General features: G+C 45.0%; 1 protein-coding gene across 1 annotated transcript in view; it reads left to right on the plus strand.

Annotated features, from left to right (window-relative positions):
• Window positions 1–27,447, plus strand: part of LOC117347325 (dynein heavy chain 6, axonemal-like) — a 2,502,256-nt gene that overhangs the window by 1,947,919 nt on the left and 526,890 nt on the right. The window contains 1 exon segment of the mRNA XM_033918113.1: window positions 9,331–9,495. Within this exon segment, the coding sequence (XP_033774004.1) occupies window positions 9,331–9,495 (165 nt within the window).

Raw genomic sequence — 27,447 nt, forward strand, 5'->3', positions numbered from 1 at the left:
GGCATTATGAGACTCAAAGGTTAAGGCGAGGAATATGTAGAAGCTGATAAAGAAAAGGCCAAATTGCTTAACAAATATTTCTGTTCTGTGTTCACGGCTGAAGTGCCGGGAGCGGGACCGCAGAAGACAAATGTGAATAGGGATGGAGGAATAATAGATCCTGATCGATTTTCAGAGGGTTGTGTTTGTGAGGAGCTAACTAAAATAAAGATAGACAAAGCGATGGGGCCGGATGCTGAAGGAACTTAGGGAAGTTCTGATAGCTCCGTTGACTGACCTTTTTAATGAGTCTCTAGAGTCAGGAGTGGTACTGGAGGACTGGAGAAGGGCAGATGTGGTCCCTCTCCACAAAAGTGGAAGTAAGGAAGAAGTAGGGAATTACAGGCCAGTAAGTCTGACTTCTGTGGTAAGCAAATTAATGGAAATGCTTTTAAAACAAACAGAGAATGGTCAGGTTTCTGGAATCCTGTGGATTACAGGACCGGAGGCAACATGGCTTCACTAGAGGTAGGTCTTGTCAGACAAATCTGATCAATTTCTTTGACTGGGTGACCAGAGAATTGGATAGAGGATGTGCGTTAGATGAGGTGTATTTAGATTTTAGCAAAGCTTTTGATAGTGTTCCACACAGACATCTAATGGGTTCCAAACTGACGGGCTTAGTCAGGAACTGGTTGAATGGAAGAGTAGTGATCAATGGAGATCGATCTGAGGAAAGGGATGTTACCAGTGGTGTGCCTCAAGGTTGCCTGTTCTTTTTAACATTTTTATAAATGATATTGCTGAAGGGTTGTTGAGTAAGATTTGCCTTTTTGTGGATGATACCAAAATCTGGAATAGAGTAGACACGCCGGATGGTATGAACTACTTGAAGAAAGACCTGGCTAAGCTTGAAGAATGGTCAAAAATTTGGCAGCTAAAATTTAATGCTAAGAAATGCAAGGTCATGCATTTGGGCTGCAAAAACCCAAAGAAACGGTACAGTTTAGGGGTGAAAAACTTATATGCACGAAGGAAGAGCGGGGCTTGGGTGTGATTGTATACGATGATCTTAAGGTGGCCAAACAAGTTGAAAAGGTGATGGCGAAAGCTAGAAGGATGCTAGGTTGCATAGGGAGAGGTATGGCCAGTAGGAAAAAGGAGGTATTAATGCCTCTGTATAAGATTCTGGTGAGATCTAATTTATAATATTGTGTACAATTCTGGAGGCCGCACCTTCAAAAAGATATAAAAAGAATGGAGTTGATCCAGAGGAAGGTTACTAAAATTACATTACATTACATTAATGATTTCTATTCCGCCTGTGCCTTGCGGTTCTAGGCGGATTACAAATTATAAGAGATCTGGACATTACCGAGAGAATTGCGTAACAACGATTATCTAGAGAAATTACATAACAGTGATTCATGTACTTTACATGGTGTGGTAGAGGATTCAATTGTAAGAATTAAATAGCAGAGAATCAAGTGATAACAGGATACAGTAGAGAATATCAGTATATACGGGTTACAGACTAGAAGTTACCTAATAATGACGTAAGAAGTTTGTTGGATAGTGAGGTAAATGCTTATATAGGCGTCAGAATATGTTTGGAAGGACAGGTTCTAGGAGATGACTAATGTGTTATTCAATAGAGGGAGAGCTTGTGCGAAAGGGGAGGATATTAGTTGGTAAGGACGTGTTTTTTGAATAGAAATGTTTTGATTTCTCTTCGAAACACTTTGATGTCTGTTGTGTTGATCATTAGTTTGGTGATGGTGGGGTCAATTTTCACTGCCTGTGTCGCTAAAATTGACCCCACCATCACCAAACTAATGATCAACACAACAGACATCAAAGTGTTTCGAAGAGAAATCAAAACATTTCTATTCAAAAAACACGTCCTTACCAACTAATATCCTCCCCTTTCGCACAAGCTCTCCCTCTATTGAATAACACATTAGTCATCTCCTAGAACCTGTCCTTCCAATGGTATGTGGTCTTTGTGATAAGGTCTAAGGGAACAGTTTTAAAGATCTCAATCTGTATATTTTGGAGGAGAGGCGGGAGAGGGGAGATATGACAGAGTCGTTTAAATACCTACGTAATAAAAATATGCATGAGTCGAGTCTTTTTCATTTGAAAAGAAACTCTGTAATGAGAGGGTATGGGTTGAAGTTAAGAGGTGATAGGTTCCGGAGTAATCTGAGGAAATAGTTTTTTACGGAAAGGGTAGAACAATCTCCCGAATGAGGTGGTAGAAACAGAGACTGTGTCTGAATTCAAAAGGGCCTGGGATAGGCACATGGTATCTCTCAGAGAGAGAAAGAGATAATGGTTACTGTGGATGGGCAGACTAGATGGGCCATTTGGTCTTATTTGCCATCACATTTCTATGTTTCTATAACACTCCATGCTCCATAGTGCCGATGCGCTGGTTTTGTCGTTCAAAGTTATCTTTAATCTCATCCATGGAGGCTTGTAGTTTAGATAACTTGCTGCCAATAATATTATTACTTCATGTTGGTTTGGAGGTTCTTGGTGCTTGAGTACTAACTGTAGGTGGAGCTAAGGAGCTCAGTGAAGTACAGAAAAAAATCCGAACTGGATTCCTTTTGTAAATGGCATACAACCATGGGGACACTATCCACTTCAGTGGCATACCAAGGGGGGGAAGACTGCCCCAGGTGCCCGCCCTAGGAGGTTGCACAGCCGGCTGGGTCTGGAACCTCCCACCCTACTGCGCAACAGGACCTGCACCTCAGCGTGGCTGCCGGTGCACCCCCTCCGACGTACTTGCTCTGGAGCAGAGTTGGCAGCCGCGCTGAGGTACAGGAAGATCTCGCGATGACTACGTCTCTGCTCTGGAAGTAGTAAGTTACGTTGGAGGGGGTGGACCTGGCAGACGCAGTCATCGTGGGACCTTGCTGCAACTCCCTGTGTCTGCTGGTCTACCCCCTCTGACACAGCTTACTTCTTCCGGAGCAGAGCCAGCAGACATAATCATCGTGGGACCTTCCTACACCTCAGCGCAGCTGCCAACTCTGCTCCAGAGCAAGTATGTCGGAGTGGGGTGGACCAGCAGCTACAGTCATCGCGAAACCTTGCTGCATGAAGGGAGAGAAAGGAGCAGGACTGCTGGTATGGAAGAGTGGTGGAGGGAGAGAAAGGGGGCATGGTGGTATGGAAGGGTGGTGCTGATGGAATTGATGTGCAGGGAAAAGGGAGAAAGACATAAGGGGGAAGGATACCAGATGGAATTGTATTGGAGGGAAAGAAAGGGGGTAGATGCCAATGGAAGTGGGGGGGAGGGAGAGACAAGGGGTAGATGCTGAGTGAAGAGGGGTGGATGAAGAGAGAAAGGGCAGACATTGGATGGTAGTGGGGAGGGTAGAGGGAGAGCCTATGCTGGATGGAAGTGCGGATGGAAGAGATAAGGGTGCAGATTCAGGAAGGAAATGGGGAGGAGAGAAAGAGGGGAGCAAATGCTGTATGGAAGTGGACAGAGAGAGGAGAAGGTATTGGATGGAAGGGGTAGAGAAAGAGGGCACATGATGGAAGGAGGGGATAAATAAAAGGAGGCCACATGATGGGGGGAAAAGTACTGAGTTAGTGAAATACTGGAGGGGGTGAGGGAAAGAGGTGGCGAGCTATAGGTAGACAGTGAGAAAAGAAATTGATGACAGGGTAATAACGTAATCTACACAGATGCAGAAAATAAATTTAAAAGGAAAATGAGGGAAAAAAGGGAAAGGGATTGCAAAGGAGAGGTGTGGGAGAAGGAAGGAGAAGAGAGAGATGCCAGACCAATGGGGATGAAAGGAGAGATGGAAGGGGGAAGCATACAATTTCTGGAAGGGGCATAGAAGGATAGAAGATGCCATATAGGGGCAGAGAGAGGGCAGACAGTGACAAGAGAATAACAAGAAGATGAGGAAAGCAGAAACCAGAGAAGACAAAGGTAGAAAAAAAATATCCATTTATTTATTTTTTGGCTTTAGGAGACACGTGTTGCATTGCATGCAGAGTCCAGCTTCGTGGTGATTGAATTTAACCTTTGTCTACGTATTTTTATTTTATCCCTCCTTTTACAAAACTGTGGAGTGTTTTTTAGTGCCAGCCATGGTGGTAGCAGCTCTGATGCTCAGAATTCTATGAGCGTCTGAGTTGTTACCACCGTAGCTAAAAACCACACTACAGTTTTGTAAAAGGGGGAGGGGTTAGTTTATAATTACATATTCTATACTAGGCGAATGAGTTTTCTATGTTTTGTGTATTCAAAAGACATGGTTTTCTGTTAGGATTGACTGTGAAGGTTTGATCTGTACTAGTCTGGCTTGTTTAGTTTTTCAGTGGTTGTATTGATGAAAGGTTTGGACAAGCTCCTGGAGGAAAAGTCCATAGTCTGTTATTGAGAAAGATATGGGGGAAGCCACTGCTTGCCCTGTATTGGTAGCATGGAATATTGCTACTCTTTGGCCACCTTGAGAATGGGCTACTGGGCTTGATGGACCATTGGTCTGACCCAGTAAGGCTATTCTTATGTTCTTATTGCTCACTGCAGTATGTAAGATGCTGCCTTTTCCTAGGTACACTCTTGTGTGATATTTGGATTGTTACTAAAAATCATGGTTTTCATACAGATGGGGGGGTGTCAAAAAATAATGGGCCTCGGGTGTCACATATGCTAGGTATGCCACTGACCCACTTGTCTAGAATGTCTTACCTATTGTGACAGGGAAGCTCCTGTCCCAGCGCCCAGAACTACAAGACCCAGTATGCACCCTGTCCTGGTCCCAAAAAAACCTGGCCCGGAACGGGGCCAGCCAGCACAGCCAGGAAGGGAAGAGGGAAAACAGGAAATAGCCAAGCCCAAGAGTCAGAGGGGGAGGTCAGTTGACACTAATTACTCTTCCTATTACTCCTTTCCTCAGGTGGGGAAACCGAAGTCCAACCCAGGAGGGGGTGGGGCTAGCCCTCAATCTAGACAAGCTAAAAAGCCTCTCATACAGCCTAGCAGCAAGCAACCGGGAGGGACAGGTGAAGCTAATCCTAATCAGCTCCTAGCCAGAAAGGCTTGCAACTACCAAGAAGGAGAGGTGCCTCAAGCTAAGACCCCATCCTGGAGACAACCTAGCAGGAAGGGAATTGAGAGCCCGGGGAGGTATCTCACCTCGGCAGAGAAACTCTGGAAAGGGGATGCCAGAGGCTGGCCAAAAGCAGACCCGGTTAGTACAGAGCTAACCCACAGGCAAGAAGGTAAGGGAAAGAGTGCCTGAGGTTGCCGGGTGGAGGAATAGTCTGGGCCAGGAAACTATTGATTGTGATATGAACAGTCTTATTGAGGAATGTGAAGATGAAGAGGACATGGAGATAGGGGGAGAGCGTGACTGAGGGTTCCTGATAACTTTCCCTAGAAATCCAGTCCAGGAGTAGAAATCCTGAACACAAGCCCGGCTAGAGGAGGACAGAGAAAGACATCTTTATGAGGAAAGAAATCATTGCCAGAAACTTTAAGTTGCCTTTCCTGAGACCAGAAAAGGGAAGGAATTAATGTGATTTTTCTGCGGGGAACAGCTTTCCCCAACCAGAAGCCTTTGGGCAGTAAGCTTGAAAGCCCAACCTTTTGTGGGTTTTTTTGATCTTCAGTTTTGTTTGAACTTACATTATGAAATGAACTTGGAGGCTCCAGGCAGAGCCTAAGGACTGGAGCTATGTTTGGAGATTGAGAATTTCAAAGCTGATTGTGTGTTCCAAGCTAATTTTCCATTGAAACCTTAATAAACTTGCATCCAGTTCTCAGAAGATCCGTTTCTGGGTTTTCAATTTTCACCAGCCATATAAAAGGCGCTACAGGCCTGTGGTCTGAGCCTGGCTTCCCACCTAGTCAGGAACCGGCCCGGCCACACTATCTACTGGAAAAGAACATAGCAGGGTAAGTAACTAAACTCTTTATCATCTGTGTATGCAGAGAGTTTAAATTCTAAAGAACCAGCTTGAATCCCAGTGATAATGGGTTGTGATGAATTGCAGAGAAGAGTGATTCAAGATCTAAATTGAAAAATAAAGCAATATTGGTGTGTGTTCCTCTGAATAGTAAAAAGGGATCAGATATAAAAACTTAAGAACTGCTGTACTGGGATAGTATGAAGGTCCTTCAAGCCCAGTATCTGTTTCCAACAGTGGCCAACCCAAGTCCCAAATACCTAGCTAGATCCTAAATAGTATAACAGATTTTATGCTGCTTATCTCCAAACCATCTTAATAATGTAGAGTTACCAGATCTTTCTAACCTATATGGAATTTGTCCGGGGTTTTGGCTTGGGGCTGTGTCTGGAAGGGCCTCTGAGCATGTGTGGATGTGACAATGGTAAGGCCCCACTTGGAGTATTGTGTTCAATTTTGGAGACCGTATCTAGCGATGGACATAAAAAGACGAAGCGGTCCAGAGGAAGGTAACAAAAATGGTAGGAGGTTTGTGCCAGAAGACGTATGAGGAGACACTGGAAGCCCTGAATACATATACTCTAAAGCAGGGGTGTCAAAGTCCCTCCTCGAGGGCCACAATCCAGTCGGGATTTCAGGATTTCCCCAATGAATATGCATGAAATCTATTTGCATGCACTGCTTTCATTGTATGCTAATAGATCTCATGCATATTCATTGGGAAAATCCTGAAAACCCGACTAGATTGTGGCCCTCGAGGAGGGACTTTGACACCCCTGCTCTAGAGGAAAGAAGGGACAGGGGAGATATGATTCAGATGTTCAAATACGTCAAAGGTATTAACGTAGACCATAATCTATTCCAGATAAAGGAAAATGGTAAAACCAGAAAACATAATATGAGTAATGTTAAGAAATTCTTCTGTACGGAGAGGGTGGTTGATGCGCTCCCGAGGGAGGTGGTGGAGAAGAAAATGGTGACAGAGTTCAAACAAGCGTGGGATGAATACAGAGGCTCTCTTATTAAAAAATAATGGGTATACATTGAAGGAATTAATGCCAGTACTGGGCAGGCTTGCTTGGCCTGTGTCCCGTATATGGATATTCAGTTGAGGACGGGCTGGGGAGGGTTTTGATGGCTGGGATGGTTAAGATGGACTGGAGTGAGCTTTGATGGAGACTCCAGTAGAAAGAACCTAAGCACACTACTGGGCATTGCTGTGGGTTTCTGGCCCAGTAATATCTAAGAAAAAGGACCATTTAAACTAAATTAATTTATGGAACTTGTATGGTTAGGCAGACTGGATGGACCACTTGGGTCTTTATCTGCCATCATTTACTATTGTTACTATCTTACTATCTGCGCATGCTCAGAGGCCCTCCCAGATACAGTCGCGAGCTTAACAGATGGTTTGTATGGGGGGGTGGAACAGGGCATTGCTGAGAGCGGGGCCACATGGCTGGTTTTTACTTCGTGAAACCTGGTAACCCTATAATAATGGCCTATGGATTTCTCTTTTAGAGAAATTATCCAAACCTTTGTGTAAAGAAATATTTTCTCCAGTTTGTTTTAAAACTACTACTTAGTAGTTTCATCGCATGCCCCCTAGTCCTAGTAGTTTTGGAAAGAATAAACAAGTGGCCTACTGGAGGCCAAGGTTGTTTAAAACTACTAAACCCTGCTCACAACAAATCGGTTTCCAAGCTGTGGAAATCCGGCAACCCAGTCCAGGTACACTTTAGTGTGACTTTCAGGCCAGGTCGTTGAAGACTTTTGCTGGACATTGGCATTCATGCTATGGTATAGATTTGACTGAACCTCCAACAAAATGTGAAATATGTAAAACGAAGTAAGATACAGAAAATCCAGAGGCTGTGCTTCAGAAAAATCAGACGAGTATCCCTGAGGAAGGCTTACAAAGCTGAAACATGACCCGTGTAAGGTCAGGCTACTATTCATGCAGTTGGATTATATTGTATTATTTTGTCTTTCAAAATTGTGATATTTTTAAATGGTTATGTACTAAAACTTCATAATTTTATATTATTGGAAGTTCAGGAATTGATTCCACATTTTGTTTTTAGTATCATTTGACCTTTGACGTTCCACCCCACAGCATCATTTTGCATTTGAAATCTATAGACAGAACTTAAAAAAGATAAGTCTATTCTACCCAATCAATGGCCTTTTCAGCATCTAGAGTAACCAAAACATAGGGATGGTCTTGTGATCAGGTAAAATGGAGTGTATGTCAGAACAATCTAGTGTTGTCAGAGGCATATCTATGCTTTATGAACGAGACCACATACTGTATACAATCTATTACATAGAATTTTAGCATATTTTACTGTATAATCAATATTTAAGAGCAAAATGGGGTGGTAATTTTGTATCAGTTGTGAGTTTCTATTGGGCTTGGGTACAAGTATAATGTTTGCTTCCAAGAAAAGGCCTAATTTGTATGTAACAATGAAGCAGTTTGGACGTGATGAAGTTGGGAAAAAAATTGTAGAATTTCAAATAGGTGCCTATTTCTTTTATCTATGAAACACATAAATGCCTAGCAGAAGTTTTACAGAAATAGTGTCTATATTATGGTGCTGATGTGTATAATGCTTCCTCAAAAGCAGACCTAAATATTAGTGCATAAACTATTACTCCTTCCATGCTTCTCCTGAGCATACCTTCTGTGTAAGTATGCAACGGCTTGCACCATGCACATTTGTAAGTGTGACCTAATTTTATAAGAGGTCTTCGAAACAACATTTTATGCATGAAAAAGTTTTGTAAAATTACCCTTTACAAGTCCATTGAATTTAATGAATCTGAATGAAGCAACTGAGTTTTGGAGATTTTAAAAAAGAAATGGACAAAATATAAATGAAAATAGTCTGGTAATAAATTGAGCCTTTTTTTCCATGCACATTCCAAATAGATATTTAAGATTCAAAGGCACATACTGTTAAAGTACTTTTGATGTGATGGTTCCAATTACAGTTTTAACTGATGCAGAAATTTTCTATGAAAAAAAAGAAACTAATGCTTTGCCTGAGAATTTAAGATTATGTGCCAGTGTTTTGAGGTTCATAAAATTGTTGAAAACTCATTTTTTCGTTCAGGCATTCTACTGAAAAGAAGTACTATGGATTGAGAGAGTTTGCTGTATTATTATTACTGTTTATGGGTGATGTGAATGAGATTTTAATATTTCTAATGTTTGTTTTATGTGATTATGTATGTACTATTTTAAGCCTCCTAGGTTTTAGGCAGATAATAAATATTTTAAATAAATAATTAAAGAGATTTAAAAATGCATCACATTTCTAATGTATGTATTATTAAATTAGAGTCATTTTAAATACTGAAGTACTAATTATGAAAATACCTTTGTTTTGTTTATCACAGCTTAAAGAAATGTTGGACCCTGCTCTGGAACCCATTCTTTTGAAACAAATTTTTGTTTCCGGTGGAAGAACGCTCATTCGCCTTGGAGATTCTGACATTGATTATGATAAAAATTTTAAATTCTATATGACAACAAAATTGCCAAATCCACATTACCTTCCAGAGGTACTATAACACTATGAGTCCAATTTTATAAAGTGGCGCCTAAATTAAGATGCCACAAGGGGGCATGCTTAGCAACAATTTTCTAATGGCTTTAAGAATAATAGTACAAAGCTACTTTGGTGTACCACAACTTAGACATGACAGCTTACGCCAGGTCAATGTCAGGCATAAGTTGTCTTGCCTAAGCTCACCTTGCAATGTTCATAACTGTTACTATTCTACTGTATAAGATGTATGCGTGGCCAGGCGGATCACTCATGACCAGCCCATGCTTCTCTCATGAGTTTGCCCTCTCTCAGTGACTTAAATATACTTTTTTAAAAATAGAATAGCACCCAGTGCTCATGTGCCTAGATGGAAATTAGTGATGTCATTTATGTACATTTGTGCTGCTATTCTATGACATTTTGCATAAAATTAGTGTTTAAATATGAGTGCCTTGTAAGATGAAAGGTTATCATTATATTTTAAAACTGTAGCATTTCATTAAGGGTTGTAAATTGCTCATAGCAAATTATGTCCTCTATGTAATATTACATTTAAGTATATAAGAAAAAACTAAATAAACAGACTCACTCAGGCCAATATTCCCACTGTGAAAGGCAGGCTGGTTATCTCCTGTAATCAGCACTAAGGCCCTGATTCTGTTAGGGGGGACTTAGGCATCCAAACAAAGTGGTTAATAAGGGTCTTAACGAGCAATAATTGGCACTTGGATGTCCAAAGGATGTCAGTTCTGAGACACGTCCACAATTCTGTGGACGCCCATTGGAAAAAGCTGCTAGGCGTGGGCATGGCATAGAAGTGGCATAGGAGAGGCTTCAATGTGAATGTCTGTTGACTGATTTACATATTGCTGAGCCCCCATGGGCATCTACCTAGTGCCTACATTGTAGGTGAATGAAAAGCAGGTCTACTTTTGAGCATGGTTTGGGCAGCAGATAGACGTGAGTGAGGTGGATGGGATATAGGCAGGCCTTGGATGTCTCCAATGCGTTTCGCTAAATAGGTCAATAAGGTTTTTATTTTTGCTTTATTAAGCTCAAAATACATTTAATAATTCAGCACATAAACAGGGCACATAAATACAGATATATTGAATGCAAAACCTTCTATTTTTGTGGGCAAACAGCAATATTATTTGCTAATTATAGGAAAAGATCCATTAACTGACGCAGAGCACGTGAAAAAGATAGCTTTATATTTATTGCTAAAAAGCTACCCTTTTTTCTGACTAAAGAGTGCTGCAATGAGCTAATTCTTTAAAGAGGTACATTAAGCAAGCAAGGCTCATGAAAAAAATATATACAGTGTTCCCCTGGTCATTTGCGGTTGGTGGTTCATGGTCCCGATCATTCACGGTATTTTCTGACCGCGAACCGCCGATCAGGAGAGGACAGCTGGAGAGAGCAGCCGGAGCACCGGCGAGTGAAGGAAATCACTCGCTGTATGCTCCGACTGCCTCTTCCTGCACTAAAGTCAGGACTTACCAATCTGAAGCTGCTTTGACACGCAGTTCCTGATTGGTAAGGCCTGATTTTAGTGCAGGAAGAGGCAGTCGGAGCATACAGCGAGTGATTTCCTTCATTCACCGGCGCTCTGGCTGCTCTCTCCTGTCTCTCCTGCTGCCCTCGCCAGTCTCCCCCAGGAAAAACCATATTTGTGGTTTTTCATGATTCGCGGGGGTTCCTGGAACGGAACCCCTGTGAATATTGGGGGAGTACTGAACTATATTGCAGGGGTCCCCAACCATCTGACAGCTGGGCCACAAGAGTATTCATCCCTCCTTCCCATCTCACCTCGGTTCTGAAAAGCACAGCAGCAGCAGTACTGAACAGCCTGCTTCGCTGCCTTCCCCAGGGCCTTCCCTCTGCATTACTAATGACATCATTAGTGATACAACGGAAGGCAGAGAAGCAGCCTTTTCACTGCTGCCGCTGCTGCACTTTTCAGAATGGAGGTATGTCGGGGCCTTGCAGTCAGAGGATCATCGGGGTTCTGCTGCAAATGGGGGATGGGAGGAAAAGATGGAAAGGTGTGCAGGGGGATGTGTTGTTGGGGTTCTGCTGCATGTAGGGGATGGGAGGGAGAGATGGAAAGGTGTGTAGGGGGATGAGTTGTCGGGTCACCGGGGTTCTTCTGCATGGGGGGATGAAAGAAAAGGAATTGAGTTATAGCCTGACCATTGGAGAGAGGGAGGGAGTTCTGAAAGTGGTGAGCCATGTGGATGAGGTCAAAAGGGAGATGACTAGTGAGAGAACAGTGAATACAGTGGTAGGACTGTGGTAATGGGGAGTAGATAGAAGGAAATAGGAGGCTGGGAAAGGAGTGAGATGGGAAATGGGAGAGCTAGGGACTGAGAGAAGATGGAGAAATGAGAGGTAGCTGAAAATTTTAAAAGAAGTGTGAGAGAGGGCAAGATTTGAGTGGACAACGGCATAAAAGGAAAGAAAAAGTTAAGAAATCTGAAAGGGAAAAAATCAATATGTTGGAGACAGGCATAAGGAATGAATGGAACAGTAGAGAAGAGGAGAAAAAATAGACAGCAGACACTGGAAAGAGAATTGGTAGAAGATAGACAAAAAGCAGAAAGAGAAACCGTGATCAAGATGATAAAAAACCAAAATGAACAGACAACAAAAAGGTAGAAAAAAATTTTATTTTCTATTTTGTGATTACAAAATGTCAGATTTGAAATGTGTATCCTACCAGAGCTGGTGTTAGACAGCAAGCTAGCACCTAAAAGAGAGAAGAAAAGCCTTATTTTGTTAATGTATATTGTGTATAAAACTGCCCTACAAACCCGCCTCAAATCCTCCCCACCCCCTTTACCGATCCCTGGAAAAATTTGCTTCTATAAAAGCGGTCCTTGGTGTCAAAAAGGTTGGGGACCACTGCTATATTGCACAGATAACTTCATTTCCAAAAGATTAAAAACAGAAAAAAGAGATAGACCTCAACATAGCTTTTAGTTCATTGCAAATGGAGGTTTCCAGCTGCACAATAGTGACCTCATTGTGAGATCATCAAAATGCATCTGTAAGGTAGCATGGCATAATAAAAAATATATTTAACAGATTTTTAAAAATCTGATTTAAAAAATAGCATAGTGCCAGCATTTCACAATTATAATGAAAAACAGCCTAAAATTGCCATTCTAATAATGTCATAATAATAAAATATTAAGGACATTGGTTGGATGTCTAACTCCACCTAAAAACCAATTCTCTAAAGAAGTATTCTTCAACTGGTCTGTGGACTGGTAACGGTCTGTAAAAATTTCCTGCTGGTCCATCTTGGCCTGAGGAGATCAGGGGGGCCCGATGAGCTGGATACCCACATTTCTCCCTCCCTCCTGTGCAGCAGCTGACATTTTGCTTTCCTCTCCCCCCTGGAATAGCAGTGGCTCTCTTCCCAGCTTCTTCCCTTCCCAGCAGCTCTCAGTATTCTGCTTGCACTGAACTTCTGAATAGGGAATTACGAAGGGATGAGACTCATGGTGGGGAAGAAGATTAAGAAGAGGATAAACACTGTAAAGACGCTAGAGTAGGGGTGTCCAATGTTGGTCCTCGAGGGCCGCAATCCAGTCGGGTTTTCAGGATTTCCCCAATGAATATGTATGAGATCTATTAGCATACAATGAAAGCAGTGCATGCAAATAGATCTCATGCATATTCATTGGGGAAATCCTGAAAACCTGACTGGATTGCGGCCCTCGAGGACCGACATTGGACACCCCTGCGCTAGAGCAAGCATGGTCCCTTTTTAAGGACACAGTCACTGAGGCTCAAAATCTGTATATACTGTGTATCAACAAAGGATCAATAGGAAAAAGAACAAGGAACCGGCATGGCTCACTGTAGTGGTGAAAGAAGCGATCGGAGACAAGAAGACTTTGTTTAAGGAATGGAAAAGGTAAAAAATGGATGAAAACTGGAAAAAGCACAAACAGCATCAAAGCAGGTGCTGTAAGGCGGTAAGAGGGGCCAAAAGAGACTACGAGGAAAAAATAGCCAAGGAGGCAAAAAACTTCAAGCCGTTCTTTCGATATATTAAGGAGAAACAAACCAGGAAGGAAGTGGTGGGGCCATTGGATGACTATAGAATAAAGGGAGTGCTAAAGGAGGACAAAGCTATCGCCAACAAACTGAACACATTTTTTGCGTCTGTGTTTACGGAAGAGGATATACACAACATACCGGAAGCCGACAGGCTACACACAGGAATCGAAGATGGGAAACTGACATGATTGACGGTCAGTCTAGAAGACGTATGGAGGCAGATTGTTTAAGTTTTTTATTGATTTTTTTCATTTAACAACAAGTGTCATAAATTTTCATACAATTATCTTAATAATACACTTGATATTTCTATAATGTATTTTATACATAACATTTCTTATCTTATATTTCTTATGATTTTATATATCATATAATTGTAATTATTTTTCTTATAAAATTATACAACATATATATTGTAATGATTTTATCAATTATTTTTTTAAATTATTAACCTTTTTCCCCTCCCTTTATTACATTGTTTTCATGTAAAAATACCATCTATTAATATTTTATTTATAATTTATAATAAAGAGTATAAATCCCCCTCCCATATCCCCTCCCTTCCTTTCTTCTTTAACTATTTTCTTATTATGGGAAAATGAAATTCAATTATTACAATATTTTGTTAATGGTCCCCAAATCTTTTTGAATTTATCCAGATATCCTTTTTGTGTTGCAAATGTATGTTCCATTTTATATATATGGCAAACTGAGTTCCACCAAAAATTATAGTTCAATCTGTCACAATTTTTCCAATTGTGTGTAATTTGTTGTACTGCTATTCCAGTCATTATAAATAAAAGTTTGTTGTTATTTGATGAAATTTGACTTTGAGATCTCATTGCAGTACCAAATAGAATTGTATCGTATGTCAAGGCTACAGGATTTTCTAACATCCTATTGATTTGGGGCAGATTGATAGGCTGGACCGGTTGGCAATCCATCCGAGGGTAATCAAGGAGCTGAAAGGGGCTATAGCTGAACTGCTTCAACTAATAACCAATCTGTCGATCAAATCTGGAAGGATTTCGGAAGACTGGAAAGTGATGAATGTTACGCCGATCTTCAAGAAAGGTTCAAGGGGTGATCTGTGAAACTACAGACGGTGAGTCTGACCTCGGCACCAGGAAATATGGTAGAGGCACTGATAAAGGACTGCATCATTGAACACCTTGACGGACACAATCTGATGAGGGCCAGACAGCATGGCTTCAGCAAAGGAAGGTCTTGCTTGACAAACTTACTGCACTTCTTTGAGGGAGTAAACAGGCAGATAGACAAGGGTGACCCGGTCGACATTGAATATCTTGACTCTTAGAAGACGTTCAACAAGGTTCTGCATGAACTTCAACTTCGGAAAATTGCGAGCCATGGAATCGAGGGTGAATTACTCATGTGGATTAAAAACTGGCTGGCAAGATAGGAAACAGAGAGTGGGGGTAAATGGACAATACTCGGACTGGAAAAGCATCACCAGTGTAGTGCCACAGGGTTTGGTGCTTGGACCCGTTCTCTTCAACATATTTATAAATGATCTGAAAATTGATACGAGTGAGGTGTTTAAATTTGCGGACGATACAAGGTTATCCATAGTAGTGAAGACGCAGGAGGACTGCGAAGATCTGCAACATGACAGACACGCTCGAGAAATGGGCTGTGACATGGCAAATGAGGTTCAACATGGATAAGTGTAAGGTGATGCATGTTGGTAGCAAAAATCTTATACACGAATACAAGATGTCTGGGGCGGTACTTGGAGAGACCCCCCCCCAGGAGAGAGATGTGGGAATACTGGTCCACAAGTCAATGAAGCCGTCCGTGAAATGTGTGGCGGCGGCAAAAAGGGTGAACAGAATGTTACGAATGATTAAGAAGGGGATCACAAACAGATCGGAGAAGGTTATCATGCCACTTTATTGGGTCATGGTACGCTCTCACCTGGAATACTGCGTCCAGCACTGGTCACCATATATGAAGAAGGACACGGTACTACTCGAACGGGTCCAGAGAAGAGCGACTAAAATGGTTAAGGGGCTGGTGAAGTTGCCATACAGTGAGAGATTAGAGAAACTGGGCCTCTTCTCCCTTGAAAAGAGGAGACTGAGAGGGGATATGATAGAAACATTTAAGATACTGAAGGGAATAGACTTAGTAGATAGAGACAGGTTGTTCACCCTCTCCAAGGTAGAGAGAACGAGAGGGCACTCTCTAAAGCTATCCGTACAAATGTAAGGAAGTTCTTCTTCAGCCAGAGCGTGGTGGAAAACAGGAACGCTATTCTGGAGGCTGTTATATGGGAAAACACCCTTCAGGGATTCAAGATAAAGTTAGACAAGTTCCTGCTGAACCAGAACATACGCAGGTAAGGCTAGTCTTAGTTAGGGCACTGGTCTTTGACCTAAAGGTTGCCGCGTGAGCAGACTACTGGGCACGATGGACCACTCATAAAAGCACCCTCGAGGGATGAGGAAGTAACATCAGACAATTAAGTGGTCCAGCTCCTAAGGATGTTGGGATAGGTACTCAACTTCAGAAAGAGTCACTTGATCCCGACTCAGTCCCTGGAATACCTAGGAGTCCATTTTGAGATGGTACAGATCAGTCTTCTTTCGGACATATGCAAAATGAAGCTCGTGAGGCAAATTTGGGAGATTCATGGTTTGCCAGCCCCCACAGCTTGGCAGTATCTTAAGAACATAAGAAGTTGCCTCCGCTGGGTCAGACCAGAGGTCCATTGTGCCCAGCAGTCCACACCCACGGCGGCCCATCAGGTCCATGACCTGTTAGGTGGTCCCTGACTTTTCCTATAACCTATCTCTACTTCTATCTGTACCCCTCAATCCCCTTATCCTTCAGGAATTTATCTAAACCTTCCTTGAACCCCCGTAGCGTGCTCTGCCCTATCGCAAACTCCGGGAGCGTGTTCCATATGTCCACCACCCTCTGAGTAAAGAAGAACTTCCTAGCATTTGTTCTAAACCTGTCCCCTTTCAATTTCTCCGAGTGCCCCCTTGTACTTGTGGTTCCCCACAGTCTGAAGAATCTATCCCTGTCTACCTACTCTATGCCTTTCAGGATCTTGAAGGTTTCTATCATGTCTCCTCTAAGTCTCCGCTTTTCCAGGGAGAATAGCCCCAGCTTTTCCAACCTGTCGGCATACGACAAGTTTTCCATACCTCTTACCAATTTAGTTGCTCTTCTCTGGACTCCCTAAAGTATCGCCATGTCCTTTTTGAGGTACGGCGACCAGTACTGGATGCAGTACTCCAGATGCGGGCGCACCATTGCACGATACAGCGGCATGATGACTTCCTTCGTCCTGGTCGTGATACCCTTTTTGATGATTCTGTTTGCTTTCCTTGAGGCTGTCGCACATTGTGTCAATGCTTTCATTGTTGTATCCACCAACACACCCAGATCTCTTTCAAGGTTACTTACCCCTAGCAATAATCCCCCCATTTTTTAGCTGAACATCGGGTTCTTGACCTTGCATTTCTCTATATTAAAGCTCATTTGCCACTTTTTTGCCACTCTTCCAGTCTCATTAGGTCCCTTTGCAGGTCTTCACAGTCTTCCGTGGTTCTAACCCTGCTGCAGAGTTTGGTGTCATCTGCAAATTAAATAACTTCACATTTCGTCCCCGTCTCCAGGTCATCTATAAATATATTGAACAGGAGCGGTCCCAGCACTGACCCCTGCGGAACTCCGCTCGTGACCCATTGCCAGTCTGAGTATTGGCCCTTTACTCCTACCCTCTGTTTCCTGCCTGCCAACCAGTGTTTAATCCATCGGTAGATATCCCCTTTCACCCTGTGGTTCCACAGCTTCTTAAGCAGCCGTTTGTGGGGTACCTTGTCGAAGGCTTTGTGGAAGTCAAGGTAAATGATGTCTATGGATTACCCTTTGTCCATCTGGCTGTTTATCCCTTCAAAGAAGTGCAGTAAGTTCGTGAGGCACGACCTTCCCTTGCAGAAGCCGTGCTGGCTCGCCCTCAACTGGTGGGATCCATGGTAGCTACAATAGATGTGGTGCCCTGGGCAAAAGCACATTTGTGTCGTTCTTCAGATATGTTAAAGGGAAGCAGCCAGCTAGGGAGGAGTGGGACCGCTGGATGACGGAGACAGGAGGAGAAAAGTGGCGGAAAGACTAAACCTGTTCTTTTCGTCGGTATTTACAAAAGAGGAAACATCCAATGTACCGGAACCTGTGCAAATCTTCAAAGGAGACCAAACAGATAAACTAACATCCATGGAAGTAAGCCTTGAAGACATAAGGAGGCAGTTAGAAAAATTAAAAACTGACAAATCGCCAGGCCCAGACGGAATCCACCCAAGGGTTCTAAAAGAACTAAAGGAGGAAATAGCAGAACTACTATAGCAAGTTTGCAATCTATCCCTGAAAACAGGCGTGATCCCAGAGGATTGGAAGATAGCCAATGTTACGCCCATCTTTAAAAAGGGATCAAGGGAAAAAGGGATTAAAAAGGGAACTACAGACCTTGGTTCTGGGGAAAATGCAGAAGCGCTGATAAAAGACAGCATCGATGAGCATTTAGAAAGAAATAAACTTCTAATCACAAGCCAACACGGCTTCTGCAAGGGGAGATCATGCCTAACGAACTTACTGGACTTCTTCGAAGGAATTAACAGGTCAAACATCAGATGCCTCTGTTCACTTTGCAAGAGGCTGCAGTTCAAGAGCTAACGCAATCCCTCACGCTCGTTATGGAAGACAAACTTACCAAAATTTAATCTTTCATGGAGGAAATGAGGGAGCGCTTGGAGTCCCAGTCGAATCGCCTGCAGCGTGCTGAAGATCACATTGCTCAGCGGGAGGTGCGTACAGACAACTTCGAGGAGCGTCTCTGCTCTCTGGAAACCTCCAATACAACACTGAAAGAACGCGCTGAGGACCAGGAGAACCGCGGTCGCAGGAACAACCTGCGCTTCATTGGGATTCCTACTTCAGTGCGGGATGTGGATCTCCCCGCCAGGCTTGAAACATGGCTGCCTACGGTCTTTGCATCCAGGCCCCTTTGGCTCCGGTGGTGATCGAGAGGGCACACCGTGTGGGGCTCCGTAGGGAAGGTGAACAGCGTCCACGCCCTGTTATTGCACGATTTCTCAACTATGCACTGAAGGAGAGAATTCTATTTCTGTATCGTAAAGGGAAAGAGCTGCAGTTTGATGGCCAGAAAATCCTTCTCTTTCAAGATTTTTCTCCAGAGGCGTGCTATGGCTCCTTTCTGCAACAAGCTCTTTAAGCGCAACATAAGAGTCACTCTCTTGTATCCGTCTCGTGCTTGCATTTTCTACAATAACAAGGTCACTTTCCTGGACACCCCGCAAGCTCTGGAGCAATTTATTCAAAAGCTTCCTCCTGTACTGGAACCTCATCGGGTGGGTGAATGAGAGCTCTGGTCATGGATTTTATTTGGCTGACCACCATCTTCTGCCCTCGGCTGGGTTATATTTCTGGCCTAGCACCATGCGATGACGGGACCTTGACCACTGACTTCTGATGCTACGGAGTCTTTCCACAACCGGGGAGGATCTCTGTCCCTGATTACAATTTTTGTTATCCATATTGGGCTCCCTGGGAAGCAGCTGGGGTGACTTCTACCTTGGCCTCCCGGTTGTCTGCTGTGGTTGTTGCATAGCGGGTGATACCCGCGCGGGGCACATGTTATTTGTTATTCCTTACTACACTTGCTGTTCATTACTGCATAGGATGATTCTCTTAGCCATTTGCACCTTTTACTGTGTTATGCAATTTTTTGTCTGGTTTTCTGTATTGCGTTTGATACTGTTTAACTTGTTTCTTTTAGGGTTTTTCCTTTTACATAGCTCTATTTTTCCTGATTGGGAGTGGCCCGGAGCTGCTGTATCTAAGCTGTCATGTTGTGTAGAGGTAGACTGTATAGTTTGGGGAGGGGGGAAGGGTTGGGGGGTATGGATGTGTGAGAGTGTATGTATGCTTGGATGGTTCGTCTGTGTTCTCTTCGGGATGCAGTGGTGCGGGAGATTGAATCTTGTCTGGATGCCATGGCTGTTGAGTGGGCAGAATTCTTTGCTGTATGTGGAGCGGGGGGATTTAGCTGGGACGTCCCCTCTCTTCTGATTTATGGGTTTTGGTTATCTTCATTGTTTTTCACTTATCATATCTCTCACCCTGGCTAATTTGAATGTCAATTCCTTAAATGTTGATGGTTTCCATTCCCCTGTGAAACGAACCAAGATTCTTGCTTATCTGAAGATGGAGCAGTGTGACATAGTGTTTCTTCAAGAGACTCGCCTGTCCGCCACTGAACGTCTCAAACTTCGAAGGGATTGGGTGGGACAGGTCGGTTTCTCTGCTTACTTTTCCCGGAAGCGTGGGGTAGCATTCTTGATTCATAAAAACATTCCCTTCTGTATCCATAAGGAAATTAAGGATCCAGAGGGTAGATACTTGTTTCTGATTGGGGATTTGTGGGGTTGCAATCTGGTGCTGGGTACTGTCTATGCCCCGAACATTTATTCTCATGATTTCTTCTCCTCCTTAGTGGGGATTTTGGCCCCTTATTCCTCCCATCAGTTGATCATAGGGGGAGATTTTAATGTGGTAGCAGAGCCCCTTGTGGATTGTAAGCCTGCTAAATCCGTGGCTAGGGGTCATTATGACAGAGGGATCCTCTTCTTCACGAATTGGAGTTGTTGGATGCCTGGAGGACCTTAAACCCAGATGACAGTGATTTTTCCTTTTACTCCCATCCCCACAACGTATACACTAGAATTGATTATATACTTATCTCTGATGTATTGTTTTCCAAATTGACCCAGGCTGTCATGGCCGCCCCTCTGGTGTCTGACCATGCTCTCCTGGGCACTACTTTCCAATTTTCCCCTGCTTCCCCTAGTAGAATTTGGCGGATGTCACCCCACCTGTACTTGGACCCCAATTTTAGGAAATATCTGGGACAGAAGTGGGAGGACTTCCTCCAAACCAACAATGCGGAGGACGTAAGTCCGGTTACATATCGGGAGGCAGCTAAGGCTGTTCCGAGGGGTTACGTGCTGGCTTACTCCGCTGCCGCCAAGAAAAAAACGGGACGGGAAGTTGCTGACTCTGACCGCAGAGCTGCAGTGCCTGCGGCGTTCCCACATTTCGAGTCTCACGCGAGCCTTGCGGGAGAGGCTTCATATTGTTAAAAGTCAGATAAATACTATCCTAACTCAACGGGCTTCTAGAAATATATATTTTTACAAATACATATTGCATGCTTGGGGGAATAAAACCAGTCGCTTGCTTGCCAACTTGATACGACCTCCAAAGGCCAGGCATGTCATCACCCACATCAAGGATAGAACGGGGCGGGTACATGCTCAGCAGAAGGCGATCATGACCCAATTTATCCAATTTTACCAACATTTATATGCCGAACAACCGCCTGATGATCAGGCCCGGGATGCCTTCTTTTGTAATTTACAACTGCCCAGGATCTCTGATCCGCAGAAGAGTCTGCTCAATCGACCGATCAGTGGGGAAGAATTGCAGTTGGCTATTCGCAAACTCAAGCTGACTAAGACTCCTGGGCTGATGGTTTTGGCCCGGAGTTTTATAAGCTTCTGCCCCCATCTGCCCTATGCTCTTTACAGGCTTATTTCGCGGGGCTACGGTTGGAGACCCCTCCCGGTAACACTCACAACAGCGCTCACATCATTATTTTGCTGAAACCAGGTAGACCTGCGGACCAACTGGGTTTTTACCGGCCCATTTCTCTTCTGAATCAGGATGTTAAACTCCTAGCTGGGATCCTAGCGACGCGCCTCAATACGATCCTTCCGGATCTGATCCATGAGGATCAGGTCGGCTTTGTCCCTGGCAGGCATGCATCTATGAATTTACTTAAAGTGCTTATGGTCTTGCAACTTCCCTATCACGCCTCTGATCGAGCTTTGATAACCAGTTAAGTTGTAGAGAAAGCGTTCGATATGGTCTCTTGGCGACACCATTTTTGGATTCTTGAACAATATGATATTTTGGGGGATTTTGTCGCCTGGGTGTCTGCTTTGTACACTCGCCCTACGTCACAGTTGTTGATCAAAGGGGGGATCTCTGAACCCTTCCCTCTGGGCCGAGGCACCCGGCAGGGGTGCCCATTATCTCCCCTGCCCCCTGCTTTTCCTTCTTTTTCTTGAGCCCTTGGCTATTCGAATCTGCCAGGACCCGAATCTACAAGGCTTGGGCATAGGAGGGCATGATTTTCATATTAGTATGTTCGCAGACGATATGCTGCTTTACGTCAAGCATACTGATGTTAATATTCCTCGTTTGATGCACATTATTATTATTATTATTATTTTTTTTTTTAATTCTTTATTTAAACAGTGCGCCCTAGCAAACAACAAAATGGCAGAACCAGAAAAGCAGTAAAACAGTGTACAATAAATGCAGAACCCCAACCCCCCGTCCCTCCCCCCCGCAAGAGAACCAACTGGATTGCCTAGTCCCTAGGCAGCTCCGCATTCCCCCTCCCGTGAGGGTAAGCACAAGAAAAGGACAAGAGTCGAAACAGCAATCCCCGAAGTAATACCAAACCCTCGGTTAGTCCAATGCAGGTTATGCGGGCCTACCCTCCACCTCCAAAAACCTACCCCAGAGATCCTCAAACTGTCGCTGCCGGTGGGTGAGCAAAGCGGAGAGCCGAAATTTCTCACACATCCATCCCAATTTCACCCGCATCATCGCCACCGTGGGCATCGTGGGGCTCTTCCAGTGAGACACCAGCACTAACCGAGCGGCCGTAAAAGCCAGGCGCACCAAATTGTCTTGCGTGGCCTCCACTCCCCTCGGGATCACCCCCAATAAAGCAGTGTCCGCTCTATAGGCCAGTCTGCATTGAAGAAGCTGCCCCACATAGCTAAACACCTGTGTCCAATAACCCAAAAGAACATAAGAACATAAGAAGTTGCCTCCGCTGAGGCAGACCAGAGGTCCATCTCGCCCAGCGGTCCGCTCCCGCGGCGGCCCATCAGGCCCATTGCCTGAGCAATGGTCCCAGACTATCCCTATAACCTACCGCTACTCTTATCTGTACCCCTCAATTCCTTTATCCTCTAGGAACCTATCCAAACCTTCTTTGAAGCCTTGTAACGTGCTCCGGCCTATCACAGCCTCCGGAAGCGCGTTCCATGTGTCCACCACCCTCTGGGTGAAAAAGAACTTTCTGGCATTTGTTTTAAACCTGTCTCCTTTTAATTTTTCCGAGTGCCCCCTTGTACTTGTGGTTCCCCGTAATCTGAAAAATCTGTCCCTGTCTACTTTTTCTATACCCTTCAGGATCTTGAAGGTTTCTATCATGTCTCCTCTAAGTCTCCGCTTTTCCAGGGAGAACAGCCCCAGCTTTTTCAGTCTGTCAGTATATGAGAGGTTTTCCATACCTCTTATCAGTTTAGTTGCTCTTCTCTGGACTCCCTCAAGTACCGCCATGTCCTTTTTGAGGTACGGCGACCAATACTGGACACAGTACTCCAGATGCGGTCGCACCATCGCATGATACAGTGGCAGGATGACCTCCTTTGTCCTGGTCGTGATACCCTTCTTAATGATACCCAACATTTTGTTTGCTTTTCTTGAGGCTGTGGCGCACTGTGCCGACGCCTTCAAAGACGTGTCCACCATCACTCCCAGGTCTCTTTCAAGGTTACTTACCCCTAGCAGTGATCCTCCCATTTTGTAGCTGAACATCGGGTTCTTTTTCCCTACATGCATGACCTTGCATTTCCCTACGTTAAAGTTCATTTGCCATTTTTTGGCCCATTCTTCTAGCGTCGTTAGGTCCCTTTGCAGATCTTCGCAGTCTTCCATGGTTTCAACTCTGCGGTAGAGTTTGGTGTCATCCGCAAATTTAATAACTTCGCAATTTGTTCCCGCCTCCAGAACATTTATAAATATATTGAACAGGAGCGGTCCCAGCACCGACCCCTGCGGAACTCCGCTCGTGACCCCATGCCAGTCTGAGTAATGGCCCTTCACTCCAACCCTCTGTTTCCTGTCTGCCAGCCAGTTTTTGATCCATCGATGGACCTCCCCTTGCACCCCGTGTCTCCACAGCTTTTTAAGCAGTCTTTCGTGCGGTACCTTGTCAAAGGCTTTTTGAAAGTCAAGGTAAATGATGTCAATGGATTCCCCTTTATCCACCTGTCTGTTTACCCCCTCAAAGAAGTACAATAAGTTTGTGAGGCATGACCTACCCTTGCAGAAGCCGTGCTGGCTCGACTTTAGCTGTCCATTGTTTTCTATGTGTTCACAGATACTGTCCTTAATCAGTGCTTCCATCATTTTTCCCGGGACCGAGGTCAAGCTCACCGGCCTGTAGTTCCCCGGGTCCCCCCTTGAACCCTTCTTGAAGATGGGTGTGACATTTGTAATTTTCCAATCCTCCGGGATCTCTCCAGTTTTTAAGGATAGGTTGCATATTTGGCGAAGTGGCTCTGCTATTACGTTCCTTAGTTCCTTGAGTACCCTTGGGTGAATGCCGTCCGGACCTGGCGATTTATCGCTCTTTAGTCTGTCTATCTGCCTGAGGACATCCTCTTGGCTTACCACTAGTTGGACCAGCTTTTCATCCCGATCCCCATTTACGATGTCCTCCGGTTCCGGAATATTGGATGTGTCCTCCCTTGTGAAGACTGACGTGAAGAACTTATTTAACCTGTCTGCTATCTCTTTTTCCTCTTTTACCACTCCTTTTTTGTCTCCATCATCCAATGGCCCCACTTCTTCCCTTGCCGGTTGCTTCCCCTTCACATATCTGAAGAACGATTTGAAGTTTGTTGCTTCCCCCGCCAGTCTCTCCTCATATTCTCTTTTAGCTTTTCTAATCACACGGTGACACTCCCTTTGGTATTTTTTGTGCTCCTTTTGGTTGTCCTCTGTTTGGTCCTTTTTCCATTTTTTGAACGATGCTTTCTTGTCACTTATCGCCTTTTTCACTGCAGTTGTTATCCACGCTGGGTTTTTTGTTCGGTTTTTTTTGCACCCCTTCCTGAATCTGGGGATGTACAGGTTCTGTGCCTCTTGCACCGTGCCCTTGAGTAGGGACCAGGCTTTTTCTACAGACTCCATCTTCCTTGCGCTACCGTTGAGTTTCTTTCCCACCAGTTTCCTCATGCCATCATAATTCCCTTTTTTGAAGTTGAGTGCTGTCGCTGTGGATCTTTTCACCTTTGATGGTCCAATTTCCAGCTTGCACTGGATCATGTTGTGATCGCTGTTTCCTAGGGGTTCTAGCACCGCCACCTCCTTTGCAGGTCCCCCTAGCCCATTGAGGATTAGGTCGAGAGTTGCATCCCCCCGTGTTGGTTCCGTGACCAGCTGTTCCATGAAACAGTCCCTCGTGGTTTCCAGGAATTTGGTCTCCCTTGTGCAGTTTGAGTGTCCAATACTCCAGTCTATCCCAGGGTAGTTGAAGTCTCCCATCACCATCACGCTTCCGCTTTTGCATATCTGCCTCAGCTCAGCCTCCAGGTCCTGGTCGAGTGCTTCCGGTTGTCCAGGTGGGCGATAGTACAGGCCCAATTTTATGTCTGATCCAGCTCCTCCAGGTAGCTTAATCCATAGTGATTCCAAGTCGTCCGCCCTTACTGTTGTTTCTATCCTGGTTGAAGGTATGGAGTCCTTTATATAAAGCGCTATTCCTCCACCCTTCTTGTGTGTCCTGTCCCTCCTGTAGAGTTTGTACCCTGGTATGGCCACATCCCATTTGTTGTCGTCAGTCCACCACGTTTCTGTGACTCCTATTATGTCCAGGTCCTTTGTATTGGCTATGACTTCTAGTTCTCCCATTTTGGCTCTTAGGCTCCTAGCATTAGTGTATAGGCAATTTAAGTCCTGATTGTTTGCCTTTTCCGCTGGTTTTCCTCGTGGTTTGGCGCCCCTGCCAACCTCCTCATGGGTTGCCAGCCCCCGAACTTTGTTGTGTTCATCCCCATCCTGCGGTGTGTCTATGTTGTCCTCAGCCTGCTCCCCCAGGTTTGGATGACCCTCTGGCTCCTGTTGCTCTCTCTTAATTCTGCTTGCTAGGTTCGTTTGTGCATTGGCTCCCTGCATTGCGTCCTTGTGTCCTTTTCCCAAAAGTTCCCTCTCAGTCCCGAGCCCTCTTTTACAAATTTCTGGTTCAGTATCCTCGTTTGATACTTTGGTCCGATGTGTCGAGGTCAGGTCGACTGTCGGCTTTCCCCTTCTCCTCAGTTTAAAGCCAAGTCTATGCTGTTCTGGACGTTGCGTGCCAGCAACCTCGTCCCAGCCGTGCTCAGGTGCAGTCCGTCCCTCCTGTAGAGCTTGTTCTTCCCCCAAAAAGTTGTCCAGTTCCGTACAAAGTGGAAACCCTCCTCTTCGCACCATCTCCTCAGCCAACTGTTTATTGCTTGCAGCTCGGTCTGTCTCTTAGCATCTGCCCTCGGTACTGGTAGGATCTCTGAGAAGGCTATCCTCCTTGTCCTCAGCTTCAGTTTCCTCCCCAGGATCCTGAACTGCTCAGTTAGTGTAGTCCTGTTGTAGCTCCTCCTGCTGATGTCGTTGGTTCCAACGTGGATTATCACCGCTGTCTCCTCTGTTTCAGCTCCGTCCAGGATTCTCTCTATTCTGTCAATGACGTCCTTCGTTCTCGCCCCCGGGAGACATGTCACTAGTCGGTCCTCTCTCCCTCCTGCTATGCGACTGTCCACTTCTCTCAGGATTGAGTCTCCCACTACAATTGCAGACTTCCCCTTCCTTGGTTGTCTCTCTGGTCTCAGGTCTGTGTCGCGATCCGCTAGATTTTCCTCTTGGTTCTGTTGGGTCTCTATCTCCTCTGTCTGTCCAGCTCCTCCGCAAGGTCCTACTCTCATGGCGTCTGGTGGATTCTGTCCAATTGTTGGTTCCACTCCGATGTGCTGTTTGTCCTGAGCCGCCACCATCCTGCAGGCCTCCTCAATAAATTTCTCGAGCTCTCTTACTTGCTCCGTGACGTGACTCTCTCCGGTGGTATCCTCCGTTGTCCAGCAAGGTTCCTCTAAGGTGCACAGTCCTTCCAGCTCCTGGACCCTGGCCTGCAGTCTCCCGACCTCCTTCCTCAGGCTATCCATTTCCTGACATCGACCGCATATGTACGCCTGCCTCCCGGAGGGGAGGTAGTCATACATATGACACTCGATGCAGTACACTGGGTAGCTCTGCTGGGTTCCTGCAGCCTCCATTTCTTTTTCCCTGCTCCTTTGGTTCCTCAGTGTGTATGAGTGGTGTCCGGCGTGCAGCTAGCTGAAAGGGTAGAGAGAGAAGAGAGTAATGAGAGAGAAAAAAAAGGTTTTTGCTGCTGCTATCTGGGCTCTTTCTCAAGGCTCCTTCGCAAAGGCGCTCTCGCTAAGGCGAGCGCCTTTGCCGCTCGCCTTCACCATGCGCCGAACGGCTGGGCGCCGTTGGCTCCCTTCTTCTTATAGGGGGAGCCCGGGCCCGATGTAACCTCTGACGCGGGTGGGCAGAGCTAACTCTCGCCGCGACCCCGATCTAACAGCCTGCTCTGGCTGCTTCCTCCTGCCTTCCCCTCTGCCTCTCCGCTCCTGTAAAGAGAAAGAACAGACAAAAAACACTGCCGAGGTTTGCCTCGTGCCCTGGCTCCCTTCTTCTTATAGGGGGAGCCCGGGCCCGATGTAACCTCTGACGCGGGTGGGCGGAGCTAACTCTCGAGGACACTCCCACCACATATGGAAAAACGTACCCCGAAGACCACACCCTCTCCAGCACTCCCCCGCACATGAGGTATACATCCTGCTAAGCACCGCAGGTGTGACATACCAGCGCACTAGTAGCTTAATAGCATTTTCCACCAACTGTAGAGCCACCGCCACATGGTGGATACGTAAGGCAATTT

The sequence above is a fragment of the Geotrypetes seraphini genome, chromosome 1 (genome assembly GCF_902459505.1).
Source record: "Geotrypetes seraphini chromosome 1, aGeoSer1.1, whole genome shotgun sequence".
Lineage (NCBI taxonomy): Eukaryota > Metazoa > Chordata > Amphibia > Gymnophiona > Dermophiidae > Geotrypetes > Geotrypetes seraphini.